This window comes from Amyelois transitella, chromosome 31 (assembly GCF_032362555.1).
Source record: "Amyelois transitella isolate CPQ chromosome 31, ilAmyTran1.1, whole genome shotgun sequence".
Lineage (NCBI taxonomy): Eukaryota > Metazoa > Arthropoda > Insecta > Lepidoptera > Pyralidae > Amyelois > Amyelois transitella.
The window spans coordinates 2,030,896-2,047,957 of NC_083534.1; the positions used below are offsets into that span (position 1 = coordinate 2,030,896).

Genomic DNA, 17,062 nt, shown 5'->3' on the forward strand with positions numbered 1-17,062 from the left:
ATGATAGAATTGAGATTCAAATAGTGACAGGTTGCTAGCCAATCGCCTAAAAAAAATTCCAAGTTTGTAAGCCTATACCTTAGTCGCCTTTTACGACATCCATGGGAAAGAGATGGAGTGGTCCTATTCTTTTTTCCATTGGTGCCGGGAACCACACGGCTTCCTGAAAGACATACCTAATTAGTTAAAGGTTTTTTCTCGTAGAGATTCCACTTAAGGGTAAGCAATTGTGCTGCGTTCTTTCCTTCGAATAATTAATTATAATTACCTACTTCTGGGAAAACGTAAAAAATTTTTTTTTTTATTATTATATTAACGCGTGGTGGAAATTCCTATAAAAGTTGCCTACGCCACTTGCGCAGGGTCTAGATTAGTCTATATCTGTGCCAAATTTTGTGAAAATCAATGTAGTAGATTTCGAATTTCGTTAATAACGTACAAAAAAAATACAAATATTTTCTGTTCAATAATGTGTGGATAATATTATTCCCCAGCTGGCAAATGGCCCTCCATCCGCGTGGCGAGCCTGGAAGCGCTGCGCGACCCCCCCGCGGCCCCCCGCGACGCCCCCGCCGCCCCCCGCGAGCCCCCCGCCGCGCCCGCGACCCCGTCCGCGCTGATGCGCACGCGCCCCGACCTCACCATCCTGCCCACGCGCAGGGACGACGACACGTGATCGTCGCACGCTGATTCGATCATCTAAGTGTGTTGTCAGTGACACCAAAAATATATAAACATTGCAAACATCAATGTATGTAAATGTTAAGGAACATTTGGAGAAGTATATGAACTTTTGCAGGTTATGTGTGAATAAATTACACATTTCATGACAGAATTACACCGAAAAGACAATTATATAATGTGCGTTTCTCGTTATAAATGTGTGAAAATGTCGTCGTATGAAGTGAGGAATGTAGAACAATATATTATATTTAGATAAAAAGTTAATGCGTTATTTTAATGCGACACTGACATGTTTGTTTTCATTGGAATATGTAGACAGTTCAGTGTTTATACTTAAAAAAAAACTATATATTTTGACTCATCCCATCACTGTTTAAATAAGTGCTTATTGATATTGCATTAAAAAAATTTATCGTGGGAAATCAACTTACTACTCTTTAAGCAGAATAGAGAAACTCTTTTATTTTTTAAAAGTCGGTTCATAATTTTTAATATAAAAAATTATAGTAAAATGCCTATTTTGTATTTGTTAAAATGGAATTTTGTAATAATATGTTATTTATTTTGCCTTTTTTTATTATTGTTGACTTGTAACTACAAGCCTCTATTTTTTTTATATTTTCAGTCATACTCGTATATGTATTTTTATATACACTTATCTCGTCTTATAATACACGACAGGTGATAAAATGTCGTACTGGCCGGAGGTCGTACAAAACGATTAACACTTCTCAATGTTAAACTATGACAGTTAATTAGATGTTACATTGTCGTTGTTAAAATGATTTGATTAAATTCGTGGATTCTCCTGTTAACGTTAATTTTGATTCAACTCTTATTTACAAAGGGTACAGTGAGATGAAGTGAAAAGTATACCACATTTAATGCGGTAACGCTACGAAGGTGGTATGCCTTATTATTAGGTCAACTATACAGAGAATTGATTTCAATAACATTTTTCAAAAGTATAGAGATCACATTATATAAAGTCGTCAATTTGGATTTAAAAAAAATTACCACATTCATAATTTACACAGATTACACAGAGTAAAAGTCTAAAATTTGTATGGCGCGAAAATATTTGAACGGTTGGGCCAATCAGAGCGCGCGATTTGAACCGCGAACTGAATTGTTATCAGGTATTACGAGCGAGATTGCTTGTGACATTTCGTAATTGGATTTGAAGTTTACCACTCTTGTTATAAAGTTGTTATTTCATTGAGTTTCCATTAGGTTTTGTCGTTCTGCCGAGGCGTACTTGTAACTGTGATGTGTGATCTTGTTTTTTTTTTGCCGATTTTATTTTTCATCATCTGCATTGCATACGAAACTAAATTGAATCTAACTGGCTGGCTGGCCAATTTTGAAATCCGAATTCTGTATAATTCCTTAATGAATATATTAGATTTTATGATAAAAAAAAATTGTTGCTTTTTTTATTATAGTCGTTGTAATTATGAACTAATTAAGACTCATATTTATTTACACGATGTTTTTAAAATGATTCAATACAATATCTTGAGTGTTTGCAAAATCGTGAATGTTTAAAATGTAGGGCTTAGATAAGACTAGAGCACTTGTTTCTCACGGGGATAGTCAGAGAATTATGTTCACTAGGTATCTATTATGACGCTCAGAAATTGCCTTGTATACTAAGAAGGCAATGCTGACATAGATACATAAGAGGAGATTCTATTTATTTTTATGTAAAATGGGCGTAGCTACGGTTTCTTAAAAAAGGGAACGGAACAAAATTATATTAATATTATCACACATAGATGTGTTTGTTCATATTATCACACATAGATGTGTTTCACGCAAAAACTACTGAACGCATTTTCATAAATCTTGCATAAAACAACGTAATAATAAGCAAGAAAAAACAATGCTTTTAACATAAACCCCATTATTTGGTAATTGACAACCAAATATTATGAAATGCAGAAAATTATTTTTCTTGTTCCGTAAAGTCACCCACACTTAGCTACGCCCATGAATAAAAATATAATTTTTAAGCGTTTATTAAATTTAGCGAACAAATCCAAGTATTGTTTTCGCCAAAATCTTATTTATAATAAGTTTTTGTTAGTCTTATTATTAAAGATTTTATATTATTTAAAAAAAATTGAATCAGGCAAAATCGTTGTTGTGAACTGAAGATTTTTTTATAGTTGAATAGTATTTTAATTTATATTATCGAATATTTGAGGCTGAGACGAGACAGCGGTTTTTTAGACGTGTTTTATGTTTGTTGTGTGTTTGTCTGTAACAACGGAGAGACGAAAGTAACTAAACAGTTTTAATTTGATATCGTAATATGAAGATATATCGTTATTAGTTATTGAAAATACTAATAAATATACATTTAATAATTAGATCATGATATATACTACGATCCCACAGACAACAAACTTATAACACCTCTCGTTTGCGTAGGGGGTTTTAGTTATGCCCTTAATGTTCTTTAGTATGTTTTGAATTAGATGTTTAATTTTAATATTTAATTTTATACTTGTTTTTTTTATATATAAAATATGTTATCAGCGCGTACAGAGGTTTATTTATAAAATAATTAGGACTCTCATTATTATTGTAAATATATAATTATTGTGTAATATCGTAGAAGACCAAATTAAAAACTTTGTTCATAGAAATTGTTTGTATGTAAGAAGTAAGCAGTAGTTTTATATAATTATATAAATGTCATAATTTGACTGACATGATGATTATAGTATAAGAATCGATTATAAAAATTATATTAGTTATTAATATAGTTTTAAAGAACACATTTCCATAGAAATTAGAATATTGTAGATTATAAATGGAAATTAAATATAAATACATACATATAATATATAAACCTATATCAGTAACACAGTACTATAAACAACTTATTTTCACGTGACATTTTGAAAGTCCCAGCGGCCTATGTCGTGGTTTTAAAAACGACCAAGAGATGGCGCCTTGGGACCAACTACTGAAAGTTCCGAAGATCAATGAAATTTGAATAAACAATAACTTTTGGTAATATCTGTTAATTATAAGCATTTTAAGTAAAAAAAAATTTTTGGTTTGGTAAAAATAAGATTGCAAAATTAGTGACGATTTTGACTGTACGTAATTAACAGACAGTTATTTTTCTAATAATAATAACATAAAAGACAAAAAATAATGTCATCGTACATTAACTTTAAGCTTATACATATAAAACATACATACATATAACAAATATTTGTATACCTATTACATTATATAAAACCGTCTTAGTTATAGGATAGTTTATAAAAGAAAATTATATTTATACAGTCACTTGTTCCTCTCGTATTACGTAGGTTTTTTCGCACAGTGGCGCCATATTGTATGTATTATATTTTTAGCAACGAGGATATTTTAAAAATACGAACACGAGCGACGCCGCGTTTACCGCGCGCAAAACTATCGCTGATTCCCTTTTTATTATGACCAACAGAACAGAACACAGACAGGCACAGATTGCGCTAGTTAAGCGTTTGTGCTCGTGTCACTGTCAAATGGAACATGTTGTCATTCTGGTTTAAAAAAAAAATATAGGAGACCTTTTATTCTTTTTTTTTTCAAATAAGGTTAGGCCAATTAGAAAGAGATTTCTTTCAGCACGCCTCCGTCGATTAATTTGTATGAAAAATGTAATACATATATTTTTTTCATCTGAACTTTCTTCAGTTTCTTTTTACCTTATTTCTATGATAAGATCTTTGGTATGTTTAAGATCTGACAGCTGCTGTGTGACATTTTTAATACCCTCATTTAATTGCATGTTAAAATGTATCCTTTATATTTTGTCTTGCTTCTTACAAATGTTATTTATTAAATTAATTCTGAAATACGCCTGCCATCTTTCAGCCACTAGCGCCACCTACTGATATGATTTACATTTAATCGATAGTTGAATGTTAAAACGAATTTTAAGAAAATATTTCTTCAAGAGCCGTCTGACATCTTTCAACGGACCTCTGACATCTTTCAACGGACCTCTGACATCTTTCAACGGACCTCTGACATCTTTCAACGGACTTCTGACCTCTTTTGAAAATCTTAAACGCACCGTTAGACACTCATCTCTAGCGAGTTGAGACGTAAGTGTTTTCAGCTTAAAATTCGTTTGTATATAAATTTAATTTTAATTTTTCAACGCGGTCGTCCGCCCCTAAACCCACCCTCTTTATTATATACTCTGTCCAAAATTAATTGGATGTACTCGGTACCAAATTGTATATGTAGCTAATTAATTGTTAAGGTAATGTTATGTCGTGTTGGCGTGGCGTTCTTTATTTTGATGTACAGTCACCACAACGTACCCAAATTCACTGTATAGGTGTTACAGCGTCGTAGAGTTCCATGCGTGGTAACGTAATATGCGGTTGAGTGTACTTTTTCGTTGCAGGACGTGTCTTGGTCCGCTTTTAAGGTACAACAGGGAGTCTCACAATTTCCTTCAGCTTCCCGGTTATTTAGTTTTTTTTTAATGTACACTTAGCGTCAATAAAATGTAGCCACACCGGTTAAACTTGCATTGGATGTTGTGTTTTCCGCCGTTGACTGTACAAAAACTGTAAAGGTTTTGTCATTATTTAAAGAAAGAAAATTATGATGTTACATCGATAGATGACAGCAAATTGAACACGGTAAAAAAAATTTAAAATTATATTAGAAATTAGCAAACTTTGTTTATGTACTCTTAACTTAATTCTCTTAACTTAATAACTCTCTCTTAACTTAATTCTTATCTTACTCTAAATCTTAATTCTGTAACTTCAAAATAAAGAACGGCATCCCAATCCAACTGCAATTTTATGTTATTAGACTCATAGATTAATTTTCTCTGAAGCGAACGTGGATAATACTTGAAAATGATCGACGTTGTTTATTTTTAACTTTTATATACTTATACTATTAAAGAAATTATGATGATGGCGAGTGCCGTGTGGTTCCCGGCAGGGGAACCTAACCCGTATTTGATCTATCATGGTTACACATCCATTAACCTGAATATGCAGGTATCCTCACGATGTTTTCCTTCACCGTAAGTGCATCGGTTAGTATTTAAACTAATGTACGTAACTTCGAAAAAGTCATCGCTACATGGCCGGGGTGGGATTCGAACCTGTCCCCTTTTTGCGCATAACGCATTTTAACCGGGCAACTTACCAATTCGACCATCGACGCTCCACTCCGACAACCTATTGTAATGTAATTTATTAACTGTTTTTTTTTACATCTCATTTGCCTAACCTCAAAATGTTTCAGGTATTCACCACGTTGGTTTCAGAAATTGTAATTGTTTATTTAATGACAAGTCGCATGTGCGGTTCATACTTTTGTATGACGTGTTGTTAGTTTATACTGAGTTAGTTTGTGTAAAGCGACGGACAGACACTAAGATGAGAATGTGCGTAGATAAATAAATTTTAGATGTAGAATATCTATATTTGGCCTTATAGTGTATGTAAATTATATTATGTGAAAATATTTAAGCTATGTATAGAATTGATATTGGGTACTGCATATATAATCTGTATTTTGGTAAGATTAGGTTAAAATTGGATCAATAAATTTATCAAAATATATTGGAAAAACCAAAATTGTTTCGAAAATCGAGATTCAAGCCCATTTGATTTAGTGTCAAGAACTGTTGGCTGAATTTTCCTTAAAATAAAATTTTTGGAGAGAAAAGCAGCCAGCCTTCTTGTCACCTGCGAAGATGAATTATTGTTAATTGAATGCCAAAGATTTAAATGGTAATCTTTATGGGTCGATATTTTATCGAAATTTGTGTTTTATGTATATTTTTATTTGTGTTTTCGTCCGCCGCTAGTGTACTGTCGGCAAAATAATTATATTGTTAGGAAATTTAAAAATAAAACGTTTAATCAATATTTCTTTTTTTATTTATTTTTCTGACTATATTGCTACAAATATCATGTCTTTATCCCTTCCGGGGTAGACAGAGCCAACAGTGTTGAAAAGACTGGAAGGCCTAATTCAGACTATATTCCTGTTCCTCTACATTATATCCAAAAAAATATAGATTTTTCTCAAATTCCACAGTTTCTTTAGTTTTTACCGGGATTAAAGGTACCCTATGTCCTTCTCCAGACTCTTAATTATATATACGTGATATTTCAAGAAGATTCAGTAGATAACAAGTAAAGAAGTAACAAACAAACAAAAAAACTTACTTTCGCATTTTTGAGTTGGGATCACATTATCAACGGTGAAGCTACGAAAAACGATTTGAAATAAAAAATCAAAATAACTTACCATAATTGTTTATTATCTTAAAAATTATTTACATTTTATTGCTACAATGCTCACTCGGCTATGTACCGATACACATTGTATTTTAGGTCCCACATTTATAACAAAGTTTTTTACAATATGACATTACAACCATAGTCATGTGCCGATCATTATATATAACAGTCTCATAAAACGTCACATTTAGAATCTAGCAAATTATACTATTTATAACGATACAGGTATAAAACGCGCACGTAACATAGGTACCTTTATTTTATTGCTGAAGTTTCGAATCATGGTACAATTACCCGCGGTCACCGAGCGACGAAAACCAGCCGGCTACTGCTCCGCCTGCACGGATCATTGTGACACGTTTGTTCATGTGTGTCAGAATCGCGGGTGTACCTCACGGATTTAAATATCTGTTTTGGATTAAAAACGTACCTGATGTGTACCTCAGTGTACCTATCCTAAAAATACCTCCTTCTATGTAAACTTTTTAAATAAAATAGGTACACCCGCCATCCTGACGTCAGGACCGCGGGTGTACTACTAGTTAGCATATGTAGGTAAGTAAACTGTATATGTAGATTTGGTACCTTTTGTGTACCTGCAGAAACAAATATTAAATAAATAAAAAATATTGAGGGTACTGACAAAATGAAAAAAAATTTTTTTGACGTCGTTTTTAGGGTTCCATAACCAAAGGATAAAACTACTAAGTGATTACCGCGATTCTGACATACCTACATGTTTTTTCGAAACGTCCGAGATAAAATAAAGGTAGGGACGTTACGTGCGCGTTTATCATTCATTCATGTTTTTTAATGTAGACAATGTGCATTCGTCCACGATTTAGATTTAAGAGATCTATATTTGTAAATTGACGTCCGATGAATATGCTGCAGTGTAGTGTGTTCCGCCGCTTCTTCTACACATGCGCTTTGGAAGCGGTAGTAGTTATAATTAGATTTAAGTTATGTGACGTCAATAAGTGATACCTTGTATCCAATTTTGAAAATAAATTTATTCTATTTTAATAACTGTATTATTTATAAATAGTATAATGCAACGCGAATGTTTAAATTCGGTTCTAGAAAATTAGTTTCCTTATATTGTGACGTCAGCCATTTTATGTGACCATTATATTAAAAGTCACATAAAAAATCACTTTCGGTGAATGTGATTTTTTATGCGAATCGTTCATACAAATAAATTTTGTCATATCCATAGTTATGTATCGTTCCTGACGATCACATACATATGTCTTAAGCCAGGTCTACACAGGATCAACAAACATTTGCAAGCCTGTTTGTTGGGCCGGTGTGTTCGTGGCTTAACACGCATATTCATCACATTTAAAATAGTGACTCCTGAGAGTGTAATCATACCTTAGTAAGTCTTTATAGACTCAAAGAGGGCTTTGTTGAAAAACTTGAGATCTTCTCCTCAAGATTAGGTTAACAAAAGTTTGTGTGCAATAAAAATAAAAAACATACATATAATCACGTCTATATCCCTTGCGGGTATACAGAGCCAACAGTCTTATAAAGACTCTGATAGGCCACGTTCAGCTATTTGGCTTTAAGATAGAATTGAGATTCAAATAGTGACAGGTTGCTAGCCCATCCCCTAAAAGAAGAATCCCAAGTTTATAAGCCTACCCCTTAGTCGGCTTTTACGACATCTATGGGAAAGAGATGGATTGGTCCTATTCTTTTTTCTATTGGTGCCGGGAACTTCACGGCAATTAAAATAAAAAAGAAAATATCATTTACAATTTCATTGGGCAATGAAATACGAGTTTGTAAATGATCAATGTACGTCAAAAAAAATTCTTTGTTTCATTTTAAGAATGTTATTTCGAAAATTTCGTATTGTGTGGGCGGGCATTTTGAATAGGACCACAGATGATGCTAGCCCGATAGAGGGAATAACAAATGTGCCAATTTCTACAGCAGAATGTAAAAGTCGACCAGGGCAAATAAACATTTTTTAACACTTTTTTGAATCGCGATTCATACAAAGCGACAAGTCGCCAGCCAGAGTCGCATAAAAAAAAAAAAAAAAATCAATCCCAAATTATAATTTAGTCATATTTCTGAAACGTATTAACGGGTTTGTTCATCAAGTCTTCCCCGACAGTCATGATGAGCCTCTGTCTGCCCGGCCGCTGCGGCGGTATCGTGACGTTGTGTTGACGCTGAAGATGCTTCTTCCAGTAACACCGGCGTGTGAAGTGCGAGTGACAGATGTCACATTCGAAGCTGTTGGTGAAAAAAATATTTGGGAATGTTAATAAAAATCAATTGTTGTTGTAATTATATTATATGTAAGTATTTGTAAATATTATATGTAAGTATTTGTAAATGTTTAATAAACTAACAATAGGTTAAGATTTCATTGTTACTAACAAAAGTGGACTCTGTCTGAATAAAGAAATATTATTATATTATTTAAAAAAAAAAGGTGTGGTTCCCGGCACTATTTGAAAAAAGTATAGGACTCCACTCCATCTCTTTACCACGGATGTCGTGAAAGGCGACTAAGGGATAGGCTTATAAACTTGGGATTCTTCTTTTAGGCGATGGGCTAGCGACCTGTCACTATTTGAATCTCAATTATATCACTAAGCCAAACAGCTGAACGTGATCGATGACTGTTATCTCTTTCTACCCCGCAAGGGATATAGACGTGATTTTGAGTTATGTTATATTATACTAGCTGTGCCCGCGACCGCGTCCGCGTGGAATAGTTATTTTGGGCATCATTGAAGCCCTCAACGATGAATAATTTACTCTGTTTTTTTCACATATTCCATTATTTCTTTGCTCCTAATAGTCGTAGCGTGATGTTATATAGCCTAAAGCCTTCCTCGATAAATGTTCAAATTCAACGCAAAAAGAATTTTTCAATTCGAACCAGTACTTCCTTAGATTAGCGCGTTCAAACAAACAAACAAACTCTCCAACTTTATAATATTAGTATCTATATAGATAAAATTTAAATAAATAATAAGCAGAGATCGGAATAGGTAGATTGAATTGGGGTCAATGAACTGAAACGTATATATTAATATGGACATGCCGCCGTCCGGGATTGCGGGATTTGTAAATTATTAAGATTTTTTCCGGAATTTTTACAAGTGGGATGAAGAATATATTAGTGGTAGCTGTTTTCCCCCGACTTCGTTCACGTAAATTGTAGTTCTATGTTACCCGCGGACAATGTAGTTTACTGTAAGTGTAAGCACAGAAATGGAATCCCGGAAAAGAGGCTTATCCATGTTATGCTTTCTATGGTAATTCATGATGCAAGTACATAAAATCAATCTAACTATTCCTATCTATGATAATAAGACATAGACAAATTACCGTTTGACATCGTTATGCGAATCTAAATGCCTGTTGAGTTTAGTCGTGTCGTAGAACTTCTTGTCGCAGAGGTGGCACTCGTGCGGCTTCAGACGTTCGTGGAACCGACGGATGTGACAGAGCAGATTCGACGACGTGTAATAAGAGGCGGTGCAGAATTCGCACTGGAATCGTTTTGTGCCTTCAAAAAAATAAATGGGAATAAATCAATTGAGCGATTGTGCGAGCGTTTCTTTTTGTCCTCAGTCCGATTTTATACAATACTAGCGACCCGCCCCGGCTTCGCACGGGTGCAAAAATTATAAATGTTATTATACATAAAAACCTTCCTCTTGAATCACTCTACCTGTTACAAAAAACCGCATCAAAATCCGTTGCGTAATTTTTAAGATTCAAGCATACAGACAAACAGACTAAAATAGCGACTTTGTTTTATACTATGTAGTGATGTTCAGTTTTCTTTCACGTATGTACGTAAAAAGTGCCGTGTGGTTCCCGGCACCAATACAAAAAAGAATACGATCACTCCATCTTTTTCTCATGGATGTCGTAAAAGGCGACTAAGGGATAGGCTCACAAACTTGTGACTCCTTTTTTAGGCGATGGGCTAGCAACCTGTCACTATTTGCATCTCAATTCTATCATTAAGCCAAATAGCTGAACGTAGCCGATCAGTCTTTTCTAGACTGTTGGCTTTGTCTACCCCACAAGGGATATAGACGTGACGATATGTATGTATGTACGTAAAAAGATGTAAGATTAATACTTAGCACCTGGGTGACCCGAGTGTTGTTTTTTATTGTTAACTGTTTCAAATGAAAAAAAAAAGAATATGACCACTCGCATGTCTCTCCCATGGATGTCGTTAAAGGCGACTAAGGGATAGGGTTGTGAACATGTGTTGAGGTCGTGTTTATGCCACGTGGAGTAATCTCAGTATTTCTCAGCGTCAGTCAGTCAATGAGCAATGTATGTACCTCTGTGCCTCAGTATGTGCTTGTTGAGGTCGTGTTTATGCCACGTGGAGTAATCTCAGTATTTCTCAGTGTCAGTCAGTCAATGAGGAATGTATGTACCTCTGTGCCTCAGTATGTGCTTGTTGAGGTCGTGTTTATGCCACGTGGAGTAATCTCAGTATTTCTCAGCGTCAGTCAGTCAATGAGGAATGTATGTACCTCTGTGCCTCAGTATGTGCTTGTTGAGGTCGTGTTTATGCCACGTGGAGTAATCACAGTATTTCTCAGCGTCAGTCAGTCAATGAGGAATGTAGGTACCTCTGTGCCTCAGTATGTGCTTGTTGAGGTCGTGTTTATGCCACGTGGAGTATTCTCAGTATTTCTCAGCGTCAGTCAGTCAATGAGGAATGTATGTACCTCTGTGCCTCAATATGTGCTTGTTGAGGTCGTGTTTATGCCACGTGGAGTAATCTCAGTATTTCTCAGTACAGTCAGTCAGTCATTCCGAGCAAAGAAATCGGCTGAGCTTATGACTTTTTGAATTGCTGCGGCATAGGTACACCTGCTTAGAGTTAAGTTATATATTTTTTTTAAATTATTTTATGTTGTATTTGAGAAGCTTGTGTTCGTTATTTTAATAAAAATTAAAAACTAACAAAAACAAACAAGTCAGTCAATGAGGAATGTAGGTACCTCTGTGCCTCAATATGTGCTTGTTGAGGTCGTGTTTATGCCACGTGGAGTATTCTCAGTATTTCTCAGCGTCAGTCAGTCAATGAGGAATGTATGTACCTCTGTGCCTCAGTATGTGCTTGTTGAGGTCGTGTTTATGCCACGTGGAGTAATCTCAGTATTTCTCAGCGTCAGTCAGTCAATGAGGAATGTAGGTACCTCTGTGCCTCAGTATGTGCTTGTTGAGGTCGTGTTTATGCCACGTGGAGTAATCTCAGTATTTCTCAGCGTCAGTCAGTCACTCATTGAGGAATGTAGGTACCTCTGTGCCTCAATATGTGCTTGTTGAGGTCGTGTTTATGCCACGTGGAGTAATCGCAGTCTGGACACGAGAACTGAGGCGGCAGGTGAGACCGGCTGTGGGTGTACAACGAGCTTCGGTGTAGGAACACTTTGCCGCATATCTGTAAAAGACACATACATACATACATACAATCACGTAAACCGAATTTACAGACAACCGATTTTTTTTCACTCAAGGTATTAGACCTTTCGAATAAATATTTTGTTAAAAATATTCTAGGACTAGCTGCGCCCGCAACTTCTGCGTCGAACAGTTATTTCGGGCATTATTGAAGCCCTCAAGGATTAATAATTTTCCCCGTTTTTTTTTTCACAATTTCTATAATTTATTTGCTCCTTATAGTTGCAGCGTGATGTTATAGCCTTAACCCTTCCTCGATAAATGGTCTATTCAACTCAAAAAGAATTTTTCAATTCGCACCAGTAGTTCCTGAGATTAGCGCGTTCAAACAAACAAACTCATCAGCTTTATAATATTAGTATAGATAGTGCCGTGTGGTTCCCGGCACCAATGCAAAAAAGAATAGGACCACTCCATCTATTTCCCATGGATGTCGTAAAAGGCGACTAAGGGATAGGCTTACTTGGGACTCTTTTTTAGGCGATGGGCTTACAACCTGTCACTATTTGAATCTCAATTCTATCATTGAGCCAAATAGCTGAAGGTGGCCATTCAGTCTTTTCAAGACTGTCGGCTCTGTCTACCCCGCAGGGGATGTAGACGTGACCATATGTATGTATAGATAATCTAACCTCACATATAAAAGTCTCCAATGTGTCCAAATGTAAGTCCTTGTCGTGATCCTCTCGCAGTTTCTTGGTTTTGAAGTTCACGCGACACGTCTCACAGTAAAGCGGGTCCACTTTCTTCTTTAGCGGCTGTGACACTCTCTTTTGGACAGGGAGTGACTTGAGTTTGATACGAGGTTTGCTGAAAAAACAAAATAGTAATTTTATAAGGAGTTTTATGACTGGATGCCGTGTGATTCGAAGCATTTTTGGATTAGGACAACTTAATAACTTTCCAATGGATGTTGTAAAAGTCGACTAAGGGCTAACAAACTTGTTATACTTTGTGCATGCTTTTTGTATATTTGAATTTCAATTTCACCATTAAATCTTACAGTTGAACAAAAACTTCTAGTATTTTCAAGACTGTTGACTCTGTCTACCCTGCAAGCGATATAGACGTGGCATGTATATACAATTAGTTTTTTTGTACTATTTCTTGTAACTGTAAATTTCTGTTTTATCATGATATAAACAAACTAAAGATAAAATTACCATTTCATGTCTTCCTTCTTAATGACAACCTCCTTTTTGACTTCCAGCTCTACATCATGCATTTCAGTTCCACTTGTTTCATCAAAACAGTCATAGTCGTCTTCCACCTATAACAATAATATTTCTGAGTCATATAATAAGAATTAAAAAAAAAATTCAATTCGAATCAGTAGTACCTGAGATTTGCGCATTCAAACAAACAAACAAGCAAACTCTTCAGCTTTATAATATTAGTATAGATAATAATGCCGTGTGGTTCCCGGCATCAATACAAAAAAGAATAGGACCACTCCATCTCTTTCCCGTGGATGTCGTAAAAGGTGACTAAGGGATAGGCTTACAAACTTGGGATTCTTTTTTAGGCAATGGGCTAGCAACTTGTCACTATTTGAATCTCAATTCTATCATTAAGCCAAATAGCTGAATGTGGCCATTCAGTCTTGTCAAGACTGTTGGCTCTGCCTACCCCGCAAGGGATATAGACGTGACCATACGCATACAAAGTCGCGGGCAACCGCTAGCTTACCTCCACTTTGACGTTTTGCATGAGCAGTTTCTGCAGGACCTCGTCCGTATTGATACAAGTTGTTTTGAAGTTGTACGCAACAGACAGGTTTGTATAACAGCCGCAGCATATTCGCGACGGCAATTCCTCCTGCTGGGTAAGCTGAAAAAAAAAAAAAAAAAAATTATAATAGTCTATGTCTACATCCTATCCTACTAATATTATAGATGCGAAAGTTTATGTCAGGATGTCACTATGGATGTTTGTTGGTAAAGGGTCAGGTCAAGAGTACCCGAAACCGCCAAGCTTGCATGAAGAGAGTTATGAATGTGGATTAAGCGAAGGAAGTATGCAGAGATCGTGGCAAGTGGAAAGAGGTAGATTTTATGTCAGTATGTATGTATGTTTGTTACTCTTTCACACAAAAACTACTGAACCGATTACAATAAAATTTGGTATGTAGGTAGCTGAAGACCCAGAATAACATACAGGCTACTTTTTATACCGGAGTTCCCGCGGGATTGATAGGGTATCCGTGCGGACGTTATCGCAGGCGGCCTGTACTTTTTAATAAAAATAAAGAATTGTATTTTTGTAATGAAATAAACTAAAAAACAAATGAAATTATTTCAAAAATTATTTCATCATTTAAAAGCTACCTACATTAATCAAAACTGAGAGAAAGGCATATTAATATTTGTTTGAAATAAATTAGATTTCAGATGCATTTATCAATATTTAAAAAGAAATCAGGGAAATAAAAAAATAAGGCATGATCTGGCTACATGGATTGATTATACATATATTCATACTAGCAGTGCCCGCGACTTCGTCCACGTGGAATATTTATTTTGGGCATCATTTTCCATTATTTCTTTGTTCCTTATAGTTGCAGCATGATATTATATAGCCTAAAGCTTTCCTCAATAAATGGTCTATTCAACGCAAAAAGAATTTTTCAATTCGAACCAGTAATTCCTGCGATAAGCACGTTCAAAGAAACTATTTAGCTTTATAACACAAACAAACTATTTAGCTTTATAATATTAGTATGAAAATATGAAAAAAAAATATTAGTATAGATAAACAAAAAACATAATGTGTTTTTAAGTGCTGTATTATTTTAATGTGGAATTCTTCTTATAAGTGCCTTTCTCAGAATCTGTTAAATCAAGGGCTCTGACCACCCAATAAATGTGAAGGATGTGTTGTTTGTCCATACCAAACAAAAATTAACTGTAATTAGGTTTAACCACATTTGGTACATGGATTTAAGTTTTATCATAGTTATACACCACTGTTTTCTGCCCAGCCATATTTAGAAATTAACATAAAATAACTTACTTTTAAACCAGTGCAAAATTCAATTTGATTAATTATATTGGATTCAATGTTGAATATTTCTTTCATATTTGTACCATGAGCCATGCACACTCTGCAGTAGTCTTTCATCTGGTCTCCTGCTAATAAGTCACACATTTTTGTATCCATTGCACTGTTGTGGTCCATTTTTGAAAACAATTTCTGAATTTGGTCCCTTTTCCATTGATTCAAAAGTTTTCTAGACCAGATATTGCAATTTTCGAAAGTGTAAACTAAAACTATATAGAGCAATAATAACCCCCAAAAGCAATAGTTTAGTCACATAGTATTATTTGTACACTATTTATTTATTATTATTTAGACTATCTACATATGTAAATAAAAAATAAAATAGAAAGTCCGAGGTTGATATTTAACAGTATTGACAGCTTTTAATCAGCATGACATTGACATTGATTATACATTAAGAAGGTCTATGTGGTCTATGGATATACAAATTAATAAAAAACGTCCATGACTATACATAATAAAGAAACAAAAGAACGCGCCAAAAATAAGATTTTTGATCTTGCAATATGCTTCACTAATAAAAACTTTTAAAAGATGATTCTATGTATGTCGGAAAATATAATGGAAGTAGGTAACATAAATAAACTAATAACGATTAAATTTGGTTGGTATTTACTTTATATTAATAGTCGCTATAAAATCACATAGCCTTATCGTTAAATGTTACTTTATCCCAAACATCGTGGTTAACGTCACCTGCTTCCGTTCCGGTACAGAATGTAAAAGTCAATCAAAGGAAAACCAAATACGCTAGTACGCTTGTCTGTGACACCGGAGGTCCTTGGTTCGAATCCCGGTAGGACATGATGAGAAAAGATCTTTTTCTGATTGGCGTGGGTCTTGGATGTTTATCTATATAAGTATTTATTGTAAAATATGGTGTCGTTGAGTTAGTATCTCGTATCACAAGTCTCGAACTTACCTCAAGGCTAACTCGATCTGTGTAATTTGTCCTGTAAATATTTTTTTATTTATTTCCCAAAACCTACTCCCCTTATTGTACAATAAGTACCTATTTATAATCAGTAACTGTAATTCAACTGATGTTGTACTTGTGATTCTACTTGTGATATGCAATAATAATATTTTGAATTAAACTGAACTGATTCTTTTTCTGTGATTCTTTTTTAGGCTCCAGCAACCTGACCCTATTCGAATTTCAATGCAATGATTAAGGTATATAATTCAAAGTAATAACATCATTTTTCAAAAGCGTATATGTTAAGTGTGTCGTATTCATACTATAATTGGCTGATTTGGGGGGTGACATTTATGATGTTTTGTGAAGTAGCCACAGTAAGTTTATTTGTTTGCTTATTTATTTGTGACTATTGAACCAATGTTTTGAAATTACGCGTATATATAATTAAGTGTCTGGAACAGAATATATGGTACCTATAAATTAAAGTGCCCATGGGAAACCTGTATTCTTTAGAGGGTTGCACTAAATTCGCGCGGGTGAAGACGCGGCAATAAGTTATTACTATAACGAGGAATTAATAAAACTCTGGATAAAATAAGCTCATTAAGGAGGTTGATTGCTACAATGAAGA

The 17,062-nt window shown here is 34.7% G+C and overlaps 2 protein-coding genes across 7 annotated transcripts in view; one reads left to right on the forward strand and one right to left on the reverse strand.

Moving 5' to 3' along the window:
* The window catches only part of LOC106137524 (protein tramtrack, alpha isoform), a 38,676-nt gene extending 32,077 nt beyond the window's left edge, over window positions 1–6,599 (forward strand). For all 6 annotated transcript variants that reach the window (XM_060953211.1, XM_060953209.1, XM_013338369.2 and 3 more), the window contains exon 18: window positions 495–6,599. In XM_060953211.1, the coding sequence (XP_060809194.1) occupies window positions 495–676 (182 nt within the window). In that variant the 3' untranslated portion in view covers window positions 677–6,599. The remainder of the gene's footprint in view (window positions 1–494) is intronic.
* Window positions 6,600–6,999: 400 nt separating this feature from the next.
* LOC106137525 (transcription factor Ouib) lies at window positions 7,000–15,845 on the reverse strand. Its single transcript, XM_060953340.1, has 7 exons — window positions 15,462–15,845; window positions 14,139–14,279; window positions 13,613–13,719; window positions 13,082–13,259; window positions 12,288–12,429; window positions 10,338–10,518; window positions 7,000–9,230 (listed from the first exon to the last, which is right to left on the reverse strand). The coding sequence occupies exons 1-7, from the start codon at window positions 15,624–15,626 to the stop codon at window positions 9,053–9,055; spliced, it is 1,092 nt and encodes a 363-aa protein (XP_060809323.1). The 5' UTR covers window positions 15,627–15,845; the 3' UTR covers window positions 7,000–9,052.
* Between the last annotated feature and the right edge of the window lie 1,217 nt (window positions 15,846–17,062).

Coding starts and splice junctions, on each gene's coding strand:
- LOC106137525 (XM_060953340.1), bottom strand. CDS start 15,626: ATGGACCACAACAGTGCAATGGATACAAAAATGTGTGACTTATTAGCA. Junction 13,260..13,612: donor AAGAAGGAAGACATGAAATG/GTAATTTTATCT, acceptor TTGTTTTTTCAG/CAAACCTCGTATCAAACTCA. Junction 12,430..13,081: donor TGGAGACTTTTATATGTGAG/GTTAGATTATCT, acceptor TGTCTTTTACAG/ATATGCGGCAAAGTGTTCCT.